The following is a 19658-nucleotide window of genomic DNA, read 5'->3' as shown; positions in this document are numbered from 1 at the left end:
ACATTCTGTCATACTGTCATTCATGGCCAAGAATGTGCTGTTTTGGTGTAAATGTTTAAGAACTGAAGCATACTAACTTACTTTCTCTATATTTTGGATCTCACACCTGCTGAATTATCAGCTGGAAGAAGATCCCAGGAACAGCTCTACTTCACCTCATCCAAGAGCCTTTTCAGCAACTTACAGCCATTTTAAAAATTCTTAGGCAGCCTACAGTAAAAAGGGTTAAGTGCAAACACCTCTCTTGCATCATCCCAATGGAGTGCCTGACTGCCTGACCACATCCTACATATGAGAAACTCAGGCAAAGTTACGTAGTCTGCCCAAAGCCACGCAACAGGTTAACAACTAAATCTGGAGCTACTGGTCTCTTGCTGAAATGGCTGGACAAGATGACCTTGCTGGCAAGTTTTACTAAAACCTTTGCTGTCTTCTGGGGAGTTAGATTGTTATGTAGGGAAGCTAAACCTTTCTGTGAACACTAACTTGTCCAAACTGGAAGGGCATGTGGAAGGGACAATCTGTCCCTTGCCTGAAGGCTTCATTAGCACAAATCTTGAAGAGACTGAGATCTCATAAATTCATTATTGTGCAGGACCAATTTGAAATGCTCTCTGAAAGGATGGCTGTAATACCAGATCCTGAGCTGCAGAGGTTCAGTATGCAAGGATGACACTCACACCTGGCTCCTGTGAAATGCTTAATCCTGCAGACAAGACCTCCCATGCTATTTACTCATTCAGCCACACTCAGCTGGCACAGAGTGCTGGTGTTCATGTGTGTGAGCTACATAAACATGCATATATGCTGTAATGCACTGCATAAATAAATAATGAAATACACAAAGACACATATATCTTTGTAGATATCCCATGTTAAAATGGGGTTGGAACATGCAAGCTAAGGACACTGTGAAGTATTGAGTGCTTCGATACAAATGCAGTGCCTGAGAGTGGGTGCAGGAGAGGTCATATCTTTTTTATCCACCATGATCACCTCAGCCTCCATTGCAATTGACATTATTTGTTATTCTCTCAGAAGCATTTGGCCTTTTTTTTTTAATCAATTGTAAGTATTTGTAAGAAGCATCCATGGCTGAAAAGAATAACAATGCAGAATTACAGTGTGTAGCTTTGTACCCTGAAAAGACTAGAAATCTTTCAAAAATAATGGTAATTTACAATTAGATGGAATCTTACAGTTGAAATCCAAGCACATCTAAGCATATGATATGATTCATATTACTTGCTGCTAAACCGATGTTGCTAATTCTTTTGTAGCTTGTCACAACAGAACAAAGATAGTGGTCTCTATTTTGGGAAGCATATGAATCAGTGGGAGAGCCAAAAGGAAACAAATGGATCACTGGTGAGACCAAAAATGCCTCAGAGATGTGAACAGTGTGTCTGCTGACTCTGAGGTTGTGCAGAAAAGATTCATGGAAGGGTTTTAAGCATGGCTAGCCACACAAAAAAAACACGTTTTTGAGCTGACAATTTAAGGAGGAAGTGTCCTTGCACACTGTCCGTCCTTCCTACGTGATTTAAAACAAAGATCTGATACAGACAGAGACTGCTTATTCTCTCACTGAACATTAACTGACAATCTTTAAAAGGTAAATCCAGCAGAGGAAAATAAATTATATGACCAAGGCAAGTTCCTCCTAAACAACCTGTAGTAACAACCTGATCAGGCAGACCTGCCTATACATTGACTGTGGGGTGCTGATCATTCCAACATCACCACTGAAATGAAGAAGAAAAAAATGAAGGGCTAATAACCATAGTAATAACCCATCAACATCTGAAGCATGCAAGAATTTAATAAATGTAATAAATGTATGTTCAATGCCATAGTCAAAAATTCACAGGTCATTTCCCCTTTGGATGTTGCCAACACTTTGTTTGGCTGGGTTAGGTGGGAGGTTTGCTCTGGAAAGGCTCTTTAATCACATGGCAAAGAAGAGAACAGTAGAAGAGTGTGATTCCTGGCTGTACCCAGAGGTAGAATAGGGTCTTTTATTACTGAGTGCTGAAGGAGAGGACAGGTTCAGGTGAGAACAGTGCAAATACACTGGACTTCTTCTAGTACAAGAGACAAATAAGAGAGTGGACAGACAATCCCAATGGAAAATATTTCATTAATGCCTCTGGCCTCAGGACAAAAATCATTCCCATAATGACAAGAAGAGGCATCTGGCTCTGGCTCTCTGCTGGCTGGCACTGCGGTACAGCACTACCTGCTGTGATGCCCAGCACACTTCAGCCCAAGCTAACAATTCAAATGCTGCCACTGAAGGTGCTCTAGAAAAAAGCAGAGTTATTCAGACCACTGAAATCTATATTGACTTGTGAGAGGATTTTTATTTTGACAAGAAGAAAAGTGTGGCTAAAGCTTACCATTATTTTTTCAATCTGGCTATGATTCATAATGATTTCCTGCCAATGGCAATCTGAAGGCAGAGTTATACCTGGTTTTGCTCTCAAGCAATACAAAAAGCAGGATTTGCATTTTGACAGTTTCAAAGGAAAATGAGTTTTTTTCTGAAATGCACTCTGCTGAAAAGGTCAACAGATTGGATGTTTTAAGATAATAGTTCTTCCACAGAAAATGGAATCCTTCAACTTTTTCAGTCTATCTTAGAGGATCATATCCAGTAATTTCTGCCTCCTTGGATCTTGCTCAGCCAAATCATGAGGGTTCTAGTCATGTCAAAATTGGACTCTTGAATTTGCTGAATTCATGCTCTAAAAATACAGTAACAGGTCTCTAACACCTGTTTTGCATAAAAGTCTGGAAAGGCCTGCTCTCACTCAAAATTGTAATTTGCTGTTTGGGAAAATAGCATTAGAAACTTGTGACTTATAGCAGGAACAATCAATCTGTCATCTTGAAGCCAATGTTGCAGAAATTTTTGCACTAAATAAAGTCAGGGAAGAAGAGCAGTAAAGAAAGTGCCTGTTTTAGTTGAGACTGATGTTTAAATCTAAAAGTCCACTTCAAAAATGGGATTGACATTTGTACAAGCACACAAATGTCAGACTGTGCTTTTTTAGGCTTGGATCTGTTTAGACTGTTCATGCTTTAAACAGCAGGTTTGAAGTATTTGTACCTAAATTTGGACAGAAAAGTTTGGGCTCTTTTAAACAGTAGCTAGTATCTTTTCCATAGGAAAAACAAACAAAGCAACCAAACCAACACAACAGTATTTTGTTGTGGTTAATCATAAACTTGAGATATTTTTTTAAATTAGAAACCCTGTCTGTTTCTGCATAATGCATGCAAGTAGGACAGACCAGGATCTATCTGACAGCTGTGATCTTGCAGTATCACACAGGATCTCTTCCCATACAGCACAGGACTTTCTGCCACAGCCAGATGGAAGCCGTTGAGCAGAAGGTTTTAGACTTTGTCTTAATCAGGGTTAAGTTCAGAGCATCGGTTTTTAACTTACCATTAAACTGAAACTTCCATTTTGGTAGCTGCACTAGACTGACCTTAAAACAATGGCATACATCAGCAAAGGTGACTGGTGTGGAGGTTCCTGTACTGATATGCCAGGTTCTTTCTGTGTGGGAACGATGGATATATTTATGCAAATCACTCAGAGTGATATCAAGCTGTTTGTTACACATTGTTTGGAAAGAATTCTTATTTATCTTTGTGTGGAGGATCTATCTTGTCGAAAGTTTAGATGGAGATTATTATTTTAGTCTGTGCAAGCTCTGTTTGGTGTGGTTCTCCCTCCTGCTTCTCAGTGTTTCTAATACAGAGATAGATCTGCATTCTCACCTACCCTTGAAACAGGCACGGCTGTGGAATAGGGCCTCTCCAAGAGGCACAACACATGGCAGTGCTTTGTTGTAAGCTCAATGCTCTCATTGTAACTCACAGGTCTTGTGGTAGGAAGGTCACTCTGTACTCCATGGCTAGACACATATTGTGCCTGCTAAATACTGCTGTAGTATTTCATCGCAGTGGGAACCCAGACAATAGGTCATGCCTTGCATTAATGTGGAGGATCTTGAAAAATCAATACAATTCAAACAACAGGGGACTGCTGCCCAGTCGTTTACTATTCCCAGGACACACAGAGCAGCAATGGCTGTGCCATTAAGCTGCCACTGAGCACACAGAAAGTACAATGTGATCTCTGCTAACTCCTATCAATAAACCCAGAATCATGCATGGGCATGTGCTATTGGAAATATAAATGATTCCCTTACTCCAGAGATCTCTTCAGAATACTTTCTGTAATACAAATATGAACATCAAATTCCTCAAAGGAAGGCCAGTTTCTGAGTCAATTTTTGTGTCCAGCAAGCCCCAGACATAAGTGACCGTATCTCTTTTGCTGAGGGCCTGATCTAACAGCTATTCAAATCAATAGAAAGGCGAATTGATTTGAAAGGCTTTGGATAAAGCATCTAAGGCCACAACCGGCACTACTGCAATCACCAGAAAATTTATCGTTGATCTCAATGAGTGCAGGATGAAATACCTGGGCTCTTGCTCAGCAGGTATTTGAGTCCACACACATAATTTATTTCATTGTAAACAATTCATATGCCCAAGTACTTGTCAGATATGGAACAAAAGTGTGATGGCTGCCAGGCTGAGAAGAGGGTAGCTTTCAGAACTGCCTTTCTCCTGCCAACAACGATATTTGAAGGAATGGATAAGCAAGTTGTTTCCACCATTTTGTTACAATAGAGAATTAAGAAATAAGTGAAATGAAAAAGAATTTGAGAGCAACACTACAGAAAGAGGAAAGCTTCTTGTCTCGGTTTTTGAGACAAAACTTCAGGAGGAAACACTCCGGAATGAGTGATCCTCCCCTTTTCCTCCATCAATGAGACAACTGGGTCACAAGGAGTGACAGTGGGAAAAAGAAACCAAACTCCTTATTAACACATGAACAAATCAGGGTAGAACAGGATAAAAAAAAAAAACCTCAAAATACAACAAATTCCCGGAGAGGGAACACACACACAGGCTTGGACTAGCTGGGGTCGCCCCCGCAGGCTCCCCGGACCAGCAGGGAGGGAAGGGAGGCAGGGAGGCAAGGGGAAGGAAAGGGAAAAGAGAACCTTTTCCCAGTGAGCTGGAACACAAAGGAACCCAAAAAGCAGCACAGTGCTCCCAGCACACTCCCTTCCGAGCCCTGCCGAGCCCCTGCAGCCGTTGGGCCGAACCGTTCATCCGCCCCCTCGGGTCCTGTGGCTCCAGCCCCCGTCCCCCAGGTCCATCTTAGAGGCACAGCATCCTTGGGCATTGAGAGGATGGTTAAGGAATAGAGCAGCTTCATAACATCACCCCAGGACACTTCTATTCCTTCAATTGCTTCTCAGGGGACTTTCAAAAATATAAACAGTGACTTTTTATCTTCATTAGGAGTCTGAGTCTCAAATACAACCCAAGCTTTCCTAGGGCTTGCCTACACTGGAAAAATACATTATGTTAATTGATTAATATGTAATGCTTAATATAACAGTCGGTATAAACAAAGACTAAGGCTTTGACATTTTTTGTTGTTGTTGACCCAAGGTAACCCGGCTGCCAAACATGACAGTTCTTGTCTACACTAAGTGGTTTGTATTGCCTTAATTAATGTGTTCTAACACAATGTAATTTTGCAATACAGATTAGTCCTTTGGGGCATTTATTCTGTACATTTAATTTTCTGTCTCGCCTATCTTGAATTTGCAGATATGTGTTGCTTCTCCCCTCCCCCTTCTATCCTGAAACCACTATCATTGAAAATTGAAGAGACTTTGTAAGCATTCTCATTTCCTGCTTCAACTTATAAACTGAAAGGTCAATCAAACATGCTATTTGTTTATGTGCCTTGATAGTGCTGATGTTATAAAAATAAAGTTGATCTTGTAACTCAGGAACTCCTCGTTCTACATAGAAAAGGATCATCAAATACCAATTAATTGACATTTTTGCAAAAATATTGCAGATTGTACAACTAGCTGCTTTCTTGGTTGACTCACACAGCCTATTCCTAGCCACAGGAAGGCACTGCAGCATTTTTCCAAAATCTACTTTCTCCATTTAAGAAAATGAAGAAAACAACAACAACAAACAAACAAAAACAAAAACCCAAAAACAACCGAAAGAAAGAGAAAGCAAAAAAGTAGACAAAAAAGATATCATTAAACATTTAGGTTAAAAGATCAAGTTTATCTGGACTCTAGCAACTGACACACTCATGCTGCACACATAGTATTTTATTACAAAATGTTATTATTTTGTAAGAAACCAAGTTCCTCAGCACTACTGAAACTATGAAAAACCCTAAATTGGTAAAACATGTTACACGTAAAATGCTGTTTGGCTACAGCTCACTGATTCATTTCAGCATCTTCTGAAGGACACACATCCTTGCCCATCCAGCACTCAGTGCAGTCTGAAGTGACTATTAACTCTCTGGTATACTCGGTTCTATTAAGTGACTGAAGGTGTGCAGCACAGCCACACCAGCTCTCCTGTGCTGTAACTTCCCTGTCTGGAAATTCCTTTCTGAGAGATGAGGAGCTAAAAGGAAAAGTGCTGCATGTACATTCATTACCTCTTCTTTTTTCCTAAAAGGATAGGGTAAGTGATCTAATGCATGAGTTTTCTAGGGCTTTACATCTATGACTTGGAAACTTTACAGCCCAGCTAAGGTGCTTCAGCCTAAAAAATGTTGAGGGATGTGATTCTTCTCCCATACTCTGCTCCCATAAGACCCCACTTCGAGTCCTGCATCTAGTCCTCAGCACAGGAAGGACATGGACCTCAGTACAAGAGAGATATGAAGTTCCTGGAGCAAGTCTAGCAGAGAGATACAAAGTTGGTCAAGGGACTGGAGCATCTCTCTTATGAAGAAAGGCTGAGAGAGTTGGGCCTGTTCAGCCTCGAGAGGAGATACCTGAGAGGGGACCTCATCAATGTCTATCAGTCTCTGAAGGGAGGGTGTCAAGAGGATGGAGCCCGGCTCTTGTCAGTGGTGCCAAGCATTAGGACAAGAGGCAATGGGCAGAAACTGATGCACAGGAAGTTCCACCTGAACATGAGGAAGAACTTCTTTACCGTGCAGGTGATCAACCACTGGAACAGATTGCCCAGAGAGTCTGTGGAGTCTCTCTCACTGGAAATACTCAAGAATCATTTGGACAGAGCCTGTGCCATGTGCTCTGGGATGGCCCTGCTTGAGCAGGGAGGTTGGACCAGATGACCCACTGTGCTCCCTTCCAACCTCACCTGTTCCGTGATTCTGTGACCTGTTGGAACAAGTTCAGAGGAGTGACACCAAGATGATTGGAGGTATGGAGCACCTCTCCTGTGAAGAAAGACAGTTGGGATTGTTTAGCCTTGAGAAGGCTCCAGGGAGACCATAAAGTTTTTCATGATGAGGGTGGTGGGGCACTGGAACAGGTTGCCCAGAGACGCTGTGGTTGCCCCATTCCTGGAAGTGCTCAAGGCCAGGTTGGATGGGGCTCTGAGCAGCCTGCTCTAGCGGCGGTGTCCCGGCCCACAGCACGGCTGTGGAACGCGATGATCTCCGCCCCGTTCCAGCCCAACACCGCGGGGGCGGGGCGGGGGCGGGGCGAGGGGCGGGGCCCGGGGACTCCGCCCCGCCCCCTGCGCTCCCCGCCCGCCCGTCACGTGCGTTAGCGACAGGCGGCGGCGGCGCCCATTGGCGGAGGCGCGGGGGGGCGTGGCCGGCGGCCGGTCCGTCAGCTGCGCCGGGCCCTCACAACAAAGGGCTCCGCGGAGTCGGCGCGGGTGCGGGGCTGGGGTCATCGTGGTCTGGGTGAGTTCGTTTTGTGGGGAACTGCGGGCACCGGGCGCGCTGCTGGTGTCCCGGGTGCGATGGTCTCCTGCGGTCTGGGCGGTGGAAAGCAGCAGCAGCACCAGCGGCGGAGCTCCCGTTTTTCTGTGCGCCCATCCCAGCTGCTCTCCGCTGGGAGGGCGCCGAGGCCGGGGGGGATTTGGCGATGTCCCGGCTGGCGAGCAGCCGGTGGTCTCGCCCGCCCCCCGGTCAGCGTCCGGAGCGCAGCCGGGAAGGTGCGCAGCTGCTGCGGGCTCTGCCGGGTCAGCCCCGGCGCCGCTGGAAGCGGCTGTGTGGAGCCTCCTGGTGGTGGTTACGGAGCTGAGGGCGCGGGGGGATCAGCAGCTCGGCTCTCTTATAACACAGGACTGCACGGGGATTGGGAGGTGTCTTTTTTTGGTTGTGTTTTGTTTTTACTTAGCATATACCCCATCTCCCCTGCTAGGTTAGAAACAAAAAAAAAAAAAAAAGGAAAAAAATACTTTTTTTAATGCAGCGATACTGTATTGTTGACATTTATTGGATATTGGATTTATAGCAGCCTCTTAATCATTACTGTAGCTGAGTCAGTTGTTCCCAGGCTTGTGTTTTCCTGACAGTTCCTAAGAACTCGAAAACCTCTCTCAGTCTCTGTCCTGTTTTCCTCCCCGGACGATGGCCCTTGATAACAGCCTAACTTCTCTTTTGCTTTCTGACTTGCACAATAGCACACAATCATGGCCTTTTTAAAGGCGCTTGGCCAAAAGGATGTCAAAGCATCAACCACTTTCTAAATGTGCCGTGGTTTTAAGCCCAGCTGGAGATGAAACCAGGGCAAAATGATTCAGATGTCTTTTTGCATCCTCCTTGGGGTGGGGGAAGGGAAAAATGGGACAAACTGCTTTTGATCTACTGGAAGTCATTTGTGGGTCAGAAGCTGAGGTTTGTTTAGCTTACATTCTCAGGAGCAGTGATCTTTCTCTTACTTGTTAGAGGTTAATTATTTTATGTTGCTGTGGTGCCTCGGGAGCCTTACTAGAGGAGTGTGAGCTCTCATCTTGCTCCACTCTGTGCACAGAACAAAAAGACAGCCTCTGCCTGGAGGTACCTCCAGGCTTGGTCTAGGAAGGAGGCAATACACGTGTGGGAGTACAGGGAAAGCCAGTGCTGATCAGCAGCCACGCAATGGCTCGCTAGTTAGTCTAAAGAAAAAACAAACTCATTTCTTCGTAGGCGTGGTGCCAGGAGAGAGTTAGGGAAGGATGTGGAAGGTAACTGGAAAGGTACAGGCTTCAAGCTTTCATTTAGAGTTCATTTCCTTATCCGTAGCAAGCTCTGCCTATGACTGAAGCACTCAAACCTCAAGAAGGTGCTTAGGAGCACTGTAGGCATTTGACATTTCCTTAGGTAACCCATCCAGGGCTTAGTAACCTTAATGGTTAAAAGTGTTTCCTGCTAGTAACCACTGAAAGTTGAACTTTGCTGCAGTTTAAAGCTACTTCTGCTTGCTCTGGGTAAAAGAAGGCAATAAATGCTTGCCTCTTTCTTCACATAACTGACTACCGTTTTAATTTTTTCCTTCCTTCTGTTAAGTTTTTCCATTTTTTAAATTTTATTGATTTTCTTTAGACTTCTGATCATCTTTGTAGCTCTCTTTAGGAGAGCCCTGATGTTTCATTTTCAAGTGTAGTCCTTAAAAATATGCTTGTATCACTATTGCAGCTGAGCCTGTTGTTTCTAGTCTTGTATTTTCCTGCAGTCAGTTGTTTCTCTTGAGGAATTAGAGTGCATAACTTCTTGAGTTTCACTGTACCTTTTCATATTGCTCCTGAAGACTAATTTAAATTCTGCTGCTATCCTTTTGTGCTGTCTGAATAAGGAGGAAGCTGCATGGGGCAAGTGCTTGTCCTTACACTGAACAAGTAGGTGATGGGGTCTGGTGTCCTGGGATAAGATGGCACAGGAGGGTCAAACAACTCTTTAGTGTGGCCTGAGAGTTCTAGGGTGAAACAGGGTATACTGGCCTTAAATAGTACTCTTTATGGGTTGTATCTTTTAATATCTGGGTTTGTCTACTCTCATGTGTCTTACTCCCTTTCTGAATGCAGGCACTCATACATGTCTTACATGGATATATTCTTTCCTATTTAATTATCAAACAGGTATTTCATCTGTAATAATTCAAATTCAAATATTGCTATAGGCAAAAATAATTTGTAGTTAAGTTGGTGAATATTTTCCCCATAGTTTTTACTTTTTCAGCTGCTTTGATAGCTTTGATTTATTGGCTTATACATAAATATCAAAGGCTGTTAAGTGTGCTGATCTGAGGTGTTTAAACATTCAGCTTCTTGGTATTAATGGGGTTTTTCGTCTTAACTGCCAGATGCAGAGGTCAGGCTTATGGTGACCATCAGATTTAGGGGAGTGAATTGAGAAATAAGCACTGGGTTTAGTTAAACATACCCGATACTTTTCCATGTTCCTCAGACTTAGGATGCATGATTAGTTGGGTGGTTGCTGTGAAAATTGTCTCACTGGTAACTCTGTGTACTTTGAACCTGAAGACAAGGATGTGCCTTGCTACTGTGTTAACTTGTAGTCAGTGGCCCTGAAATGTGTGTGATGGAACAGAGAAGAAACACTGCTTAGGGCTTCCCTGGGAGCCCTCACAGGGGGTCCTCTGTGTCAGCAGATGAGATGAGTTGTCTGGAGCAGAAAACATGCCCTTACCCTTGGCATCTCTCTGACATGGAGGAAGACAGGCAGGGAGCTGGGGGAGCATAGATGCAAGAGTCCTGTACAAGAGTCCTCTCCTCCCTTAGGAGAAGCTGAACAGACCTTTTCTTGGGGAGGAGGATTGAGATGAAGGCAGTCGGCTCCCAGGAGAGACCTAGGATTGGGTTTTTTGTATGTATCTAGCTGGGAGGGGATGGTGAATGCCAGTGAAGCTGCCTCTCCTCTTTGGGGAAAAATGTTCACTGGTACCTCAGATTGCACCAACAAGGGGCTTTTAATTTGTTCTCTAGGGCTGTTACCCGTGTCTTTGTCATTAAGATCCTTGTCACCATTTTTTGCAGGTTTCACATAAACTGTTTACAAGTCATGCTTCTGCATGTCCCGTACCTAAGCTGATAAAGCATCTTTGCACTTTAATCTCAAGTCTATGCCACTCTGCTAGTACAGTGTGAGCTGTGCCTTGAACCTTGGATATAAAGACCTACCAGCCAAAGTCTTGTTCCTGCCTTAGTAATGTTCCAGAGGTTAAATAACATGCTCATGGGAGAGATTGATAGCTTCTCCAGCCAAGAGCCAGAGTTCAGTGAGAAAGAAGATGACGAGTGGATTCTGGTTGACTTTATAGGTAAGATACCTGTCAGACATAAGCTCTGCCTTTGTCTTGCTCTGGCTCTTGCTTCTCTTACTCCATGTGAACAAACCAGTAGCTTGGGGAAACTTTATCTAAGCAAAACCAGTGTGGGATTAGAGTGTAGGGTGTCTTCCAAACAAATGTACTAATACATGTTGTGTAAATAGGTGAGAAAAGTGATGTCAGGTTTATAAGCCTGACACAGGCTTCAGCAGAACCACTTGTACAAATAAAATATATTTGACTTATTTCGCAATTATATAGCTTTACTGATAACAGTTGTTTCACATTTCTAACATGGCTTGTCTGGGAACTCCCTTTTCCCCTCCCCTGCTTTTAAAAAGTAAAAACTTGTGTATATGTGCTAACAGGGCTTTTTTTTTTTTTCTTCTTTTTCTTTGTTTTTTTGTTTACTATTTTTTTCATATCCCATTTCTCGCTATGTGCAACCTTGTTGTTTTCGACCTCCTGCGATCACCAACATCCATTGGTTCCTCTCCACTGACAAATGGTCCCCTACAGCAGACACTTGCACTAATTGCTCTGTGGAGGAAGCAGACATTGTTGAAGCAGCGGCCACGGACAGCTCGCCCGTCTTCTCTTGTTTATCATCTCCCTTGGAACACTTGCCGGAGGCCAGCGAGTCTTGCTTCATCCAGTTTGAGTCGTGTCCTATGGAGGAGAGCTGGTTTATTACCCCTCCCCCGTGTTTTACTGCAGGTGGATTAACCACTATCAAAGTGGAGACCAGTCCAATGGAGAACCTCCTAATAGAGCATCCCAGCATGTCTGTGTATGCTGTCCACAATACCTGTCACAGCCTTAATGAGACTGGATGTGGGGATGAGGAGTTTCACAGCCCAGGTAGTCCCAGGTATGTCTGAATTCTCTTGTCAAGGACATCTGGTGCTGAAAATATCTGGTTTCTACTTGTTCAGCTTAGACACTTAATACTGAATTTTCCATCTTATTTCAGAGGAGGTGAATAAAGCATGAACACTACACAAGGTGTGTAGAGTGGTCAGGTGCCTGCCTGCTCAGAAAAATGTTATACAAGATGTCGGGAAACAGTTGGGTGTGCTATTTTGGCACTACAGTGAATATTTATGGAGCCTTATTACTCCCTTGTAGAGTATGTTCCAGTCCTGTTGAAACTGGTGGCAGTTAACTGCACAGCCAGTAACGTAGATATGAAAGCACTTTGCCCCCTCCATAGCTATGTGTGTTTTTCATAACTGCTAGTCAGTACTCTTGCAGTCACCTTGTGAGATGAAACATAGAACTTTAATTATTCTGACAGGGAAGTGGTTTGGGATCTAGGTGAGAGGATTCTTAGGGCTTTTTTTTTCATTCCTCAACCTAGAGATAGATAAGGACAGGATTAAGTTTTCCCACAAGTGGCTTGTGGAACAAAAGCAAACGGAAAGATTCCAGAAAACTTAGTCCCCTTAATGTAAAAATTTGTGCTGCAAACTTCTTACCTTACTAAAAGTAGAAGTTGTGCTTTTTGGTTTTGGGTCCTAAAAATCTATCCATGTGGATTTATTGTAGAGGCACATTTGCCATGCACTGGCATTCTTTGGTGTTTGTGTATACAGCTATACAAGTATAGTATACATGGATGTATGCAAATAGAGTATTTCTTGGCCATTATGACTCCACACTTGCCTGTGCGTTCACTGATTTTGAAATAATTGGGTGTTTTGTGAATTCCAGTTGATAACAAAGACTGACTTTTCATCCCATCTAGATCTTAAGTTTAGAAACAATAATACTAAGGAAAAAAAATCACAGTATACTAAGCTTTGATACACAGGAAGAAATGAGTGTAGCGGTTGAGTTGCTGTAGGTAGATGCCTATTGACTTGTCTGATCATCTCCTTGCCATATTTCAGTTCTTAGTTCAAAGAAACAGGTGGCTTTGAGATGACACGCTGCTGTATAATGTTGAATTGTATAGTGCTGATACTATTTATCTTGGAGTGGGATTTGTGTAATTATTTGGGGAGGACAGTTCATGATGTTAAGCATCAGGGATCTAGCTTAAGTTAAATGGGGGGAAACTATGAGCAGCAGCACCTTCAAAGTGAAGGTCTGAAGGACTCTGCAGGAGTACTGTAGGCTGCAAGGCATGCCCTAGCAAAAGACAGTAAGCCACTTTATCTAAAATACCAACTTGCAGTGAATAGTAACACTCAAAGTTGGATACTGACTTTTCAGTCACTTCAGCTAGGGATACTGATATAAATTCTTCCAGAGAGGAATCCTGTCTTATATTATATACAGTACAGTTAAGCTGCTTTAATATGTGGAGAAGCTAAAGGTGTGCTCTTCAGCTTGTGTAGTTAAGTTTCTTCACGCTGAACTCTGTGCTGTTGCTTTGTCAGAGGATCTGGGCTCTTGTACAGGGTTCTTTGTGTGACAACTGGAATGAGACTTAAGTCTAAAGCTGAGGTAGACTGCAGAATTTGGGAACATTGGTTACACTGATATTGCAGTAAGTTTCAAAAGCTGTTTTGAAGTCTCTAGTGGTTTAATGGTTGGCGATTTAATATTGTAGGGCCAAGAAAAGCTGCTTAAGGCACACTGGCACAGTAAGTACTACTGTTTTGGGACAGTGCTTTTTGTTTGATCAGGCTGCTAGCAACACTGCTTCCTCTAGAGCCTTGTCTGCCAAAGCAATACTGGTTTTAGGACTAACCTTTGTGCCAAATGATTCCTTGATCAAGCCTAACTACATCTGCTTTAACAAGCCAAAATGCTAAGTGCAAAATAATTACTGAAATAATTGGGTTGGGGGTCTGAAGCCTTTGATGTTTCTTGTGAGGTGTGGTTCTGTAGCACAGTGAGCAGGACACTTCTGCTTTCTAGCAAAATAGACACTGGAAGCGCAGCAGTGAATGTGTGTAGTGATGGTCTGGCTGAAAACACAACCCCTCTGAAATCCCATTTTGATAATGTGATGGAGACTTATCAACCCTGTTCCTCTTGGTGCATGGAACTCAGTAGTGCCAGCCTACCAAATGTGCCTAAGATACCAAAATGCTACATTTTGGAAGAGTATGTGGCCTTTTAGTTAATTCAAACCACCTCTGCTATCCCAGTATCACTTTAACGATGACAAATAGAAGAGTGTTGGTTTGCAAACCATTGCTGGAAGGGTGTTTGATAAGAGGGGGGGGAAAGCTTAAGTGTCTTCTTAAGTAACTAGCCAGCAAGTTTAAACCATGTTCTGTCCTTTTGTGGAGGAAATATCTTTTCTCATTTTAAATTCCTTTCAAAGCAAAAGGATGTTGTATAAACTTCCCTATTTGTCAGTTTAGTCATATTTTTCCATAACAAAACCACAAGTTTGTATTAGCAGTTGCTGCCCTTTGCTAGCTAGGGGTATACTTAGGAAATACAGGTTGCAATGACTGTGGTGTGGCTTCCTGACTCCTTAATAGCTTTCCCCAGAAGGGCTTCACTTGAAGTTCCACCTCCAGCACTGTTGGATGTCCTAAGGGATCACTCCACATAGAAAACAGTAGTCCCATATTTGCAGGTACCCTCATGAAAATTAAACTGGTGTAATCTGAAAAGACTGTATTTACAAGGCACTGTGAATTGATTTGTGCTTGTTATTCACTTAATTTTTGCTTGATATTTCAAGTGCTAGGTTTAGGACAATATCCAGTGAATAAACAGGGGAAGACCAGAATGTCACATATGACTGTTCTGCAGTCTGTAGTCTTTAGTCAGTCTGAAGCTACCCAGGGATCCAAAAGCAAGGCTAGGATATTTAAAATAAGAAGAAAGTAGAAGGTAGGGAGTATTCCCTTGATAACAAGGAGTATTTCCTTGTGGAGTGGGGAGAGGCAAGAGAGTTTACTTCATGTCAGGCACCTGCAGACTCCCAGAGTAAGGCTACAAAGGGCATACCATGGGCATGGCAGACCTGATTTATGTCTACAGAGACATCATAAAATAATTGCAAGTTAAGCTCTTCCAGAAGAGACTTTATCATAAAGTCATGCTAGTGCTGAAAAACAGACTTCCCAAGAGACCGCTTGCTCATGCCTGAGCAAGTTCCTGGTCTTGCAGACATCTTTCCTGGGCACCACTGACCAGTTGACAGCTGGTTGTTGGGCCCTGAGTGGGGAGACAGAAGGCAAGAAACTCTGCTGCTGCTGGTCTCACACCAGCTCTAGCACTCAGATTTGGGTTTTGCTTTGCTTTTAAAATGGCTAGAGTATTTTTAACTTTGCTTTGGAAGTTTCAGGAAATGCCAGTGATTGTTCTGTCAAGTGGGGAAGTCCTTTTTCAATATGTCAGTCGCTGCTTGTGTAGGCTGCTGGTTTGTTTTTCACTAGTGCATGATGAAGCAAGGGTTTGCCAAAAATGCTGACTCACTGCTCATGAAATTGAGGGGGCTGACTGAGGAACAATCCTTCTAAGTTATTTCTCATGTGTGTCACAACTGGTCTACCTTTCCATTCCTCTGCATGAACATTGTTTGGATTTACTTGTGTGGTGACAATTGAAATGCACTTTTGTTAGGTGCATCTGTTTTCAGGCTGAACCTCCTGTGTTCAAGATGATTTTAAACCAAACTTTGCCTAGTGAATAACTCTCAAGTCTTGTAAAGCTGGAGCAGTGTGACACACCTTGTCATATATTTCTGATCTGTATTACATCCTGGGCTTAGGGAGCTGGTGTGGGGAAGAAAGAGCACAGTAGAGTAAGACGCCAGAAGTCCAAAGGCTGTTGTGGGGCCTTCACACAAAAAGTGAATTAGCTGCACTACACATTACTTACTGGTGTGGGTAAGTGCCTTGACCTCACCTCAGCCCAAATCTCTGTCCAAAGGGTACCCTTTTGAAATGCTGGATGTTGATGTCCATGTTCTACCCTTTATTTTGCTTGTCTTTCCAATGCACCTCAGTAGTGTCTGATACCTGCTTGTTACACTTCTAGACTGGAGGCCCGAAATGAAACGGGACAGAGTGTTCACTGCTATGTCACGGCTCTTGCTACGAGTTCAACTTTTCTGGAAAAAAACAAGAGCTTTCGTCCTACCCACTGGATAAAAGAACATAATGAAAGACACTACATCAACAGAAACAGTCTCCGTCGCCAAAACCTTACCAGGGATTGCCACTCTCGGCAAATCAAGCACAACGGACTGTTTGTTCACCAGCCTTGCCAGCGTCAGTTCAATTACTGATGGTTCTTGGTGGTTTTAATCTATGGTCTAATTGTTTCTTAGGTTGTTCTTGTTTTCATGTGTAGGTAGGTGTGGTCAATCTGAAGCTGATTGTCAATCCCTCAAACACAATCATAACTAGTGTTGTATTATTTTCAAAAGGCGCATAAATCTCCAAACATCTTGCAGCAAGTTCTAAATGTTGATGTTAAATATCAATGTCTTGGAAGCCTATCAGTACGATAGTTTGTGTGCTGTTTTATAAACTATGATGTATAGATGGGTTCTTAGTTGGTATTTTAAAGAAACTTAACTGAGATGGAAATCAGTTACATTTTGCATTAATCAAAATGGATTTAGAAAATTTGAGGTTAGCCATATGCTTTAATGACCAGTACTTGACAGCTTGTGTATCTGTCTGTATTCAGCATATATGATTACTTTCTAACAAGGAAATACTATAGCTGCCAGTGGATATTACATAGCTGTGCTGGGCTGTTTCAAGAAGGACATCTCATCTAAATTCCTAGAACTTACTTGTGTTAGTGGGGTCCGTGTAGGTGTGCTGGATGCTTGATGTGGATATTGGAAGAGGGTTAGATGTCCCACCAATATTGTTGCAGTACAAGAGGGCACTGGTGTTACAGGTGTAGTACCTCACAGTGGAGTGGGAAGAAAAGTGAACCTTTGGGTAATGTGCAGATGCACAACACAGAGAACTGAACTGGGTTTTAGTTGGTAAAGTTTGAGTTTCTCTAACTCCTTTCTCTAACTATTTCTGTCTTTGAAACATGTATTTCCCCTACCCTATCTTATTTAATCTCTAGTCTAGTTAAAGGAAAAAGATGGTGGATTGACCTTCTTTTAATCCCATCAGTAGCTGACTGCTCTTCAAAGAAGTCAGGCTGGTGGACAGCTATTCCTGAGCTACAAATTGCTATTAGATTGTCTCATATTTACAGATTGAGAGTAGCTCAAAAGTAGCTAGAAGGAAGCTTTTATTTGAAGTTCTCCTAATTTTCTCTCTTTCTCTCTATGAAAATGAAGTCCAAGTTAATAGGGGCTGGAAATGAAGGGCTGTGTGAGGCAGGGAGAAGTGGGTGCTGAACTAAACACAGCGGTAACAGAGTGTATAAAAATTGATTGAACAGCCATGGTTGTTCTCCTAGCCCAGTGGAGGCAGAAAGACTGGATAGCAATTCCATGGGCTAACAGGAAAGAAAAGCCATTCAAAACTAGCAAGAAGTTTTCTTGAGAACACTGTGTGAGATATTTTGGAAGTTGACAGGCACTGCCAACTACAAGTAAAGTAACATTCACCTGTTAACAAAAACTGTGTGTTACACAGCAGCCAGTAGCATACTGAACCCTGATAGATCGATCTGGGAAGTGGATTAAATGGATATGAAGGTAAGGAAGCAGAAATCTGCACTGAAGAAAGGGGGGAAATAAATGTAAGTTTATCTTCCTTTCTGCCAGTGCTTAATGTGACTTGCTATTTTCCCTTGTGTTTAGTACCTAGGGCATTAAAGTGTTAAAATTATGCTCAACTGTGTCTTCCAGTAGTCCTTATATAGAAGTTGGTATAAGGAGTCGTGTGAGCAGCCTTTGAAATAAGGCGAGGTCAATAATGAATTTCTCCAGGCCTATGAAGTATTTAAATTAAGCCAAAAGCTTAAATTTCACTGAAGCAAAACCCCAACAATTCACATTGACCTTGATGTAGTGGTACTGTTGCATGTTCTGCAGCTGGAATTGTTGTGGAACCTACTTAGCATACAGGGAACAGCATTTATAACCTCTGTTTCAATGCAGATGTGCTGCTTCACTGGAATTAGGATTGTCACAAAGGGATGTTGAAAATAAGTAAATGTATAAAAGCAAGAGGTGCTTTCCTGGATACACTAGTTTTTTGGTTAGTTGTTTTGGTTTTTCTTTGACACATTGAATTCACATGGACACTGAAAGAAAACAAAATTGGTAACATCATGCATTTCCAAAAGAGGTATTTTGTTACTGCTCTTTTCAGTAGTATGTGCCCATGTCTGTACAACAATTTTTGTGTGGTCCAAACACTTTGGTTTATCTGCAAATAAGTACTCTTACTTGCCTCAGATTGTCTACCTTTATCACTCCAACTTTGTCTAGCTAAACTTTGTTATCCTTGCTGCCATCTTTCTAGCTCAGGAAAATTCTTTACTTTCCTGTATTACTTTTCTTTATATAAAAGTAACTACTTTCCTTCAGCTTTAATTTTCTTAAAGTGAAATGAAGGAAGATGGAGTCTCCACCTCCCTATGTTGGAAGGAGTAAGTAATCCCTTAACTCTGAATGGGGAGATGGAGTTGAGAGTATAAGGCTCCCGGGCATTAAAATGAGAGCCTTGGTCTGTTCTTCTCAGTAGGCAAGTAAATGCAACTTTAGACTGCTCCTAGAATTGGGAGATACTGATCTTTTTATACTGCATTACTAGATGACTTTCTGGTGATGAAAACCTATATCTTTCAGGATATAAACTATTTGCACAAAGCTGTGCTTCTCAATTTGTAATATTGGAAACCATATTATTGTGTGAGATAGTACTGCATCAATGGCTTTTTGTTAGTTTGTTTTACATATTTATGTTGATCTAGCCCTGGTTTGTGCCTGGAGCTATTGGGCAATTAGGTTTGTTTTGGTTTTCTGTTTTAATAGTGAGCTGTGTGGCTTTTTATATGGTTTTTTTGAATTGTAATAAAGTGTGTGTTTTTTCTTGTAAAAGTGGAGGCCTTGCACTGTCTCATACTGATTGATATTCATGAATCTTGCTGAAATTGTATTTTCATATGTATTGGTCAATGGACAGATTTGCATTTTAAACTGTGCCTTCTACACAGCAAACTTGAAGATTCAAAAGGGACATTTCAGTTGGGATTAATACTGTACATCAGTCTATGCATATATGGCAGCTTCTCTCCAGAGCCACTTCTCTATTTGTAGCAGTCCTTTTGATATGGAAGAATGTGTGGCTCTTATTTTTAATAGTTTAACACAAGCTGAAAACAGACAAAATACAGCACTTTGCCAAAAAAAAAAGTAGCATCGCTTAACCAGTGTGTATTTACTAAAGTGATCTTCTGTATTTTGTTTTCATAGTGCATTCTGCGCACTGGGGGAAACATGATCTTAACTCTCAATAAAAAAATGGCCTATTAAAAATTGTCAGTCTGTTCTTTAATGCTACAGGTTAGTGAAAATCCAAATGCTGAGCACCCTGTTCAGGTGGCAGGTACTGAGTGTCCCAATGCTTGCTTTAGTGCAGC

At 42.3% G+C, this 19658-nt stretch overlaps 1 protein-coding gene across 3 annotated transcripts; it reads left to right on the top strand.

Moving 5' to 3' along the window:
- The first annotated feature begins 7718 nt into the window (after positions 1-7718).
- TP53INP1 (tumor protein p53 inducible nuclear protein 1) lies at positions 7719-19554 on the top strand. 3 transcript variants are annotated; one of them, XM_069005169.1, is made up of 5 exons: positions 7719-7804; positions 10882-11165; positions 11697-12045; positions 13732-13765; positions 16128-16228. In XM_069005169.1, the coding sequence occupies exons 2-5, from the start codon at positions 11054-11056 to the stop codon at positions 16143-16145; spliced, it is 513 nt and encodes a 170-aa protein (XP_068861270.1). In that variant the 5' UTR covers positions 7719-7804; positions 10882-11053; the 3' UTR covers positions 16146-16228. The 3 variants fall into 3 exon arrangements, with proteins under 3 accessions (XP_068861270.1, XP_068861269.1, XP_068861268.1); XM_069005168.1 differs by lacking the exon at positions 13732-13765 and having other exon boundaries at positions 16128-19554; XM_069005167.1 differs by lacking the exon at positions 13732-13765 and having other exon boundaries at positions 11694-12045; positions 16128-19554.
- Positions 19555-19658: the final 104 nt, after the last annotated feature.

Source organism: Aphelocoma coerulescens, chromosome 2 (assembly GCF_041296385.1).
Source record: "Aphelocoma coerulescens isolate FSJ_1873_10779 chromosome 2, UR_Acoe_1.0, whole genome shotgun sequence".
Taxonomy (NCBI): domain Eukaryota; kingdom Metazoa; phylum Chordata; class Aves; order Passeriformes; family Corvidae; genus Aphelocoma; species Aphelocoma coerulescens.
Note: the sequence above shows the minus strand (reverse complement) of the source record. Positions and strands in the feature narration are given on the sequence as shown.